This window comes from Lolium rigidum, chromosome 7 (genome assembly GCF_022539505.1).
Source record: "Lolium rigidum isolate FL_2022 chromosome 7, APGP_CSIRO_Lrig_0.1, whole genome shotgun sequence".
Taxonomy (NCBI): Eukaryota; Viridiplantae; Streptophyta; class Magnoliopsida; order Poales; family Poaceae; genus Lolium; species Lolium rigidum.
In genome coordinates this window covers 264,477,246-264,484,000 of record NC_061514.1, presented here as the reverse complement: position 1 = coordinate 264,484,000, position 6,755 = coordinate 264,477,246, and the positions used below count along the sequence as shown (strand labels likewise).

Genomic DNA, 6,755 nt, shown 5'->3' with positions numbered 1-6,755 from the left:
AATTCGCTACATGATTCATTAGAATGATCTTTTCTAGTAGGCATTGTCTAATATCTTGTAAACAAAATGGAAACGTGTTTCTATGTCAATAGTTCAGGGGATAAAATTAGCACATAGCAAGTTGTATCACCAAACCGCAGACATCATAACACTTGATAAATAACATCTTAATTAGTAGTTGTTGACATAGTTATGGCTAACTATACAATGTAAGTAATATATTGAGCTTGCAGTTATGATAAAATAATATTCTATAAAAATACAAATGTTTAGTATAAACAAAATTTATTGAAGTTATTTTAGTAGATTTTAGGGCGAAATAGAAAATTAGGAAGAATGAACACAAATTAAGATCTATCGCAATAGAAAATGAGAACTTGTGACGTACTATTTGCATGGGGTAGGGATTCAGACAATAAACTATTTATTTTAGTTCAATCCGCTGCTCGGCGTGTAGTGCACATAAAACTGCCTAATACTGGACTTATCATGGGAAGTACTTACATTGCACGTAAATTTGCATGGTGATGCATGTTAGCTTGGTTGTAGCATATTTGCACACTTTTATTTCGCAATAATACACTAGCACTCTGGTTGGTATGGTTTTCATGATGCTACTTTTAAATAAATTGTCTTGTATTTGTTTTACTATCGACCTGCATACCATCTCCTCGATTTGAGATTGATATATTATTCATGTTTTGGAATGTTTCAAAAAAGATGCCATGGGGGAAGAAGCCCCAGGTCTTTTTAATATAGGATTTTTGGTGCGTACGCACCAAGCTGCGAGAACGGAGTCTTAAACTCGGGCGGGCCGGGTAGTATCAGCACTACCTAGCCATCGGGCTAGCTATGCCTCGGTCCACGTTTCGGAATGTTTCACAAGGGTTTTACTTTCATCAAGTTTCAGAAATCAACCAATTATATGAAACTCGGTAAAACTATATTAGTTCACCTCGTCTTCCTGCTCCTGTCCGCCCTATATGTAGTGTGTCCCGCCGAGTAATCTCGCCCATTGCCACTGATCTGCTCTACGCTCGGCGAGAAACCTCATGGCACGCATACCCAAGCCTCCCACACCAAAACCTTAGTGACAGCGGCCCGGTACGATGGAGATGGCGCAACGGTAAACGACTTGGGACGATGCTCTCTTTCGATTTTTGGGAACCTGAAACTTCGCTAAACGCCCTCCGAGCATTGAATTCGGATGTAAAATTTTGTGTAGATACATTTTCATATAAAAAACAATTTCATCAGGGGTCGTATGCAATCAGAAAAGCCGTTTTACCGATATATAAAGCAATTTTGCAAAAAAATAAAGTCGAAATTCATTTTTGTTAATTTATGTTGTAACTACATGACATAACGCACCATTCCATGGTGCGCCATTGCTAAGAGTGGAGCCATATTTTGACCATTTTCAAAAATGCACAGACTTACCAGTGGGGCACTACTGGCATGGTGCGCCACTGCTATCTCACATAGTAGTGGTGCACGAGGAAGTGGTGCTAAGCCTGGGGAGGATGGTGGACCAAGCAGAAAGTTAGCATTGGCGCACTACTGACCAGGTGTGTCACTCGTAACATGGCTAGCAGTGGAGTACCTCTTCCTCGTGCGCCACTTCTATATAGCAGTGATGCACGGTGCGTCATTGTTGTTCATCCTGCCGCTAGGCCTTTTTCTAGTAGTGGTCACGAGAGGTGGGGAGTCGGAGGCCTACTGTCCCGACTCTTGGTGCACGCCTCTCATTTATAGGCACACATGAGGAGGCGAACATGCTACGTTGGGAGATGAAACAGAGGCAAGAAAGACAAACTAAACATGGAGTAGTAATCATTGTCCACTATAGCGATAGCAAAACGTTTCAGCTTCTGTGTAACCATTCAAATTTTACGCATGCATGATAAAAAGAGAAGACGTCTTAGCTCGAGGCATTCCCGCAAACTAGCAATGTAAGAGCCCTCTTCCTATGCTAATACCACAAGCAACAAAAAAAATAGCGTGCTATAACGGCGCTATAGCGGCGCTATAGCATATCTGGAGACTGAACGCTATGTTATGCATATTTTTCTCGCTACGACGCTAATCCCGCTATTAGCGGCGCTCGGAGGGGGAAGAACATAGTTCAAGTGATGAAGATGGCATAAACAATACTGCTGTTGTGCTTAAGTCATCGAAACCCGCAAGACCTTAATCCTCAAGTGGTCCTATGGACAAATACTGCGAACTAACACCCGAAGAGGCTGTAGCTGAAAGGAAGAGAAAACGTGTTGATACGGTGCAGTCAAAACTGACAACTGAGAAGAGAGAACAGAAAAGGGCTCGTGCTTGCGAGTACATCTGCCAGTGGTTCTATGAAGCGTGCATTCCATTTAACGCAGTCACACTTCCAAGCTTTGACCTCATGCTTCAGTCAATCGGACAATACGGCGAGGACCTGGAAGGTCCTACTCCTTATCAAATGGGTGGCCCAATTTTGAAGAAGAGGAAGAAAAGAGTCGCGGATTTCTTCAAGGTACACAGGAAAACTTGGGAGCTTAGTGGATGTACAATCATGACAGATGCATGGACAGGCATAAGAGGAAGAGGGGTAATGAATCTTGTTATTCACAGTGCCTATGGTGTGGTCTTTGTTAATTCTGTTGATTGTTCAGCTGTGAAGAAAGACGGAAAGTACATCTTTGAACTTGTTGATAGTTGCATAGAAGAGATAGGTGAGAAACACGTAGTTCAAGTGGTGACAGATAACGCAAGTGTGAATCAAGCGGCAGCAAATTTGTTGAAAGCAAAGCGTCCCAACATATTTTGGAATGGTTGTGCTGCCCACTCTATTGATCTAATGTTAGAGGACATTGGGAAGCTTAAATCTGTTGACGGGACTATTACAAAAGCTAGAGGTGTGACTGTATTCCTTTATGCACACACTAGAGTTTTGTCTCTAATGCGGGAATTCCTTGGGAAAGATCTGGTGAGATCAGGTATTACTAGATTTGCTACAGCATACTTGAACTTGAGGAGCATGTTGGACAGCAAGAAAGAACTCCAGAAGCTATTTAGGTCTGATCAAATGGATGAAATGGGTTGCTTAAAAAAGGTGAAAGGAAGTGAAGCAAAACGGAGTGTGCGCTCTAAAAAGTTTTGGGAAGGAGTTGACATTGCTGTCAAGTTCTTTGAGCCGTTGGCTAATTTGCTGCGGAGAATGGACAGTGATGTACCAGCTATGGGATTCATATTCGGTGCTTTTTTGGATGCAAAGCGAGAGATTTTGGAGGTTTGAGGATGATGAAAGTAATGTCCAGGAAGTGTTGGACATTGTGGATAAAAGATGGGACAAAAAATTGAAGGGCCCACTGCACAGAGCTGGATATTTTTTAAATCCATACTACTACTATGAAAACAAGCTGGAAATTGAGTTAGATGGAACATTTAAAGATGGGCTTGTTGCTTGCATGGAGAAAATGGTTAGAGATGGTGCCAAGGAAGACATAATGATGGCCGAGTGTCAGGCATATCAAGAAGAAGCGGGGTCATTCGGAAGAGAGAGTGCAAAAAGGCAGCGGAGAAATAAAAGCTTTGATCCAGGTTAATTTACAACCGAGTGTCGGGCATATTTAGATTGTTCTCAATTTGCATATAAAATATTGCTATGCTCTCTTAACTTTTATTTGTTACCTTGTACTGTAGCTGAATGGTGGTCTAATCATGGGTCAAGTGCACCAAATCTAAGGGTACTGGCGATGCGGATTTTGAGTTTGACATGCAGCTCCTCGGCTTGTGAGAGAAACTTTAGTGTTTTCCAGCAGGTAAGAATTAAGTAGAACTAGTCCACTCTTTCAGGTATGTTTTTGAACAATTTTACTGCCTTTATCTGTTGATTGGTTGAGCGCGTGAGTTTGCTTTCCTCACTGCAAGCTTGATGTCCTATTCTTTATTTTGAATAATGTCCAAGTCTTTTATAATGTCCTATCGATTGGTTTACATGTCTTTCTCCAAGCCTTGAAAATTCTACATGTAGTAGTCTGTAGGTTACCTTTGCATGTTGTTTATTTTCTTGATGTTTATTTAGTATTTACTTGCAATCAGGTTCATACTAAGAGACGCAACAGACTGCTTCATGACAAAATGTGTGATTTTGTCTTTATCAAGGCCAACTCACAACTCGAACAAAAGAGAGGAATGAAAGACAGGGATCCGATTGAGGACAAAACATATGCAGATGTTGTAGAAGATGTTGTAGAAGATGAAGATAATGAGTGGATCACAGGAATTGTGCCTGTCCAGGTTGTGCAAACTGTTGATGAACCTGAAGTTGAACAGCGCAGTGTTGCTACTACATCAAAAAGAAAGAAAGTTTCTAAGCCCAAGAAGAAGAAGTTGCTGCCTATTTTTCGTGATGATGACCTGCAGCCTGTGGGTTCTTCCTCTGAATCGGAAGATGATGCCACACGTTCTCCATCTAGTTCATCTGATTAGTTATCTACTTGTCTTAAATCTTCTCTATCTACTTATCTAGTACTGAACTACGACTTGTTGATGTAATTATCACTACAAGAAAAGTTGCCATGGCCGACGAAGTTGAAGTCGCGCCGTGGTTGCTGGTGTACCATGGCCGACGATTTTGGGTCTGTCCGTTGTGCATGTCAAAACGTTTTCTTTCTCGTTTTTGAGGCCACCTAGCCCGACGAAAACGGCCAAAACGTGGCGTATGGTGTCCCGGGACGTGGTGCATCTCGAATTCTCGGGTTCGCCGGCCGAGTCAACGGAAATCCGCACCGCCGAGGGATGTAGGGCCCAGATGGCAGCCTCTCTGGCATTGTTTTTTTCTCGATCGCGCCATCTCGTTCAACGCTCTCCGATCGAGCCGTTTACGATGCAGGATCATGGGTCCCGCATGTCATCCTCTATGAACCAAAATTCTTTCTATTCTTGGATTTTTTTTTGACCCCCGATTTCCGGCTACTTCCTTTTTCTTTTGATCCCTTGCCGCCTTGGAAACGTTGACACCGCTCGTTGCTAATTGGGACCCGCATGTCATCCTCTATGAGCAATCAACTTTCTTTTCTTGGAGTTTTTTTGGCACCTCAAATTTGGTCACTTGCCTTTTTCTTTCGATCCCCTGCCGCCTCTCAAACGGTGATACCGCTGCTGATAAATGGGACCCGCATGTCATCCTCTATGTACTATAAAACTTTATTTTCTTAGATTTTTTTGGCACCTTATATTTGGTCACTTACCTTTTTCTTTCGATCCCCTGCCGCCTCTCAAACGGTGAGACCGCTGCTGCTAAATGGGACCCGCATGTCATCCTCTATGTACTATAAAACTTTCTTTTCTAGGATTTTTTTGGAACCTCATATTTGGTCACTTGCCTTTTTCTTTCGATCCCGTGCAGCCTCTCAAACGGTGATACCACTGCTGCTAAATGGGACCCGCATGTCATCCTCTATGTACAATCAAGTTTCTTTTCTTGAATTATTTTTGGCTCCTGATATTTGGTCACTTGCATTTTTCTTTCGATCTCATGCCACGTTGAGGACCCTGCAGTCTCATGGGACCCGCATGTCATCCTCTATGTACTATAAAACTTTCTTTTCTTGGATTTTTTTGGCACCTCATATTTGGTCACTTGCCTTTTTCTTTCGATCCCTGCCGCTTCTCAAACGGTGATACCGCTGCCGCTAAATGGGACCCGCATGTCATCCTCTATGTACAATCAAGTTTCTTTTCTTGAATTATTTTTGGCTCCCGATATTTGGTCACTTGCCTTTTTCTTTCGATCTCATGCCACGTTTGAAACGTTGAGGAACCTGCTGGCTCATGGGACCCGCATGTCATCCTCTATGTGCTATAAAAGTTTATTTTCTTGGGTTTTTTTTCACCCTCCGATTTTTGGCTATTTCCTTTTTCTTTTGATCCCCTGCCGCCTTGGAAACGTTGAGTAAGCTGCTGACTCATGGGACCCGCATGTCATCCTCTATGTACAATCAACTTTCTTTTTATTTTGATCTCAAGCCGCATTTGAAACGTTGAGACCGCTGCTGCTAATTGGGACCCGCATGTCATCCTCTATGTACAATAAAGTTTTTTTCTTGGATTATCTTTGGCTCCTGATATTTTGTCACTTGCCTTTTCTTTCGATCTCATGCCGCCTTTGAAACGTTGAGTAAGCTGCTGGATCATGGGTCCCGCATGTCATCCTCTACGAACAATAAAAGTTTCCTTTCTTGGAGTTATTTTTGACCCCTAATTTCTGGCTATTTGCCTTTTTCTTTTGATCTCCTGCCCCCTTTGAAACGATGACGACACAGCTGGCAGGTCGGTCCCACATGTCATCCTCTCGTGAACAATAAAAGTTTCCTTTGATGGATTTATTTTGAACCCCTAATTAATTTTGGGATATTTCCTTTTTTCCTTTGATCCCCTGCCGCCTTGGAATCGTTGAGGATGCTCTGCTGCCTCATGGGTCCTGCATCTCATCCTCTCGGAACGGTAAATGTTTCTTTTCTTGGATTTTGTTGACCAAACGATTTTTGGCTTATTTTTTCTTTCGATCTCCTGCAGCCTTTAAAACGTTCAGGGCGCTGCTGGCTCACGGGTCCCACATGTCAACCTCTATGAACAATAAACGCTGAGGATGCTGCTGCCTCATGGGTCCCGCATATCATCCTCTCAGAACGAAAATGTTTCTTTTCTTGTATTTTTACCAACAGATTTTTGGTTTATTTTTTCTTTCCATCCCCTGCCGCCTTTAAAGC

General features: G+C 42.5%; 1 protein-coding gene across 1 annotated transcript; it reads left to right on the top strand.

The window, feature by feature from the left end:
- The first annotated feature begins 2,198 nt into the window (after positions 1–2,198).
- Positions 2,199–4,473, top strand: LOC124672714. The gene is made up of 3 exons (XM_047208896.1): positions 2,199–3,582; positions 3,685–3,803; positions 4,084–4,473. Exons 1-3 carry the CDS (start codon positions 3,210–3,212, stop codon positions 4,471–4,473), a joined length of 882 nt encoding a protein of 293 aa, XP_047064852.1. The 5' UTR covers positions 2,199–3,209.
- Positions 4,474–6,755: the final 2,282 nt, after the last annotated feature.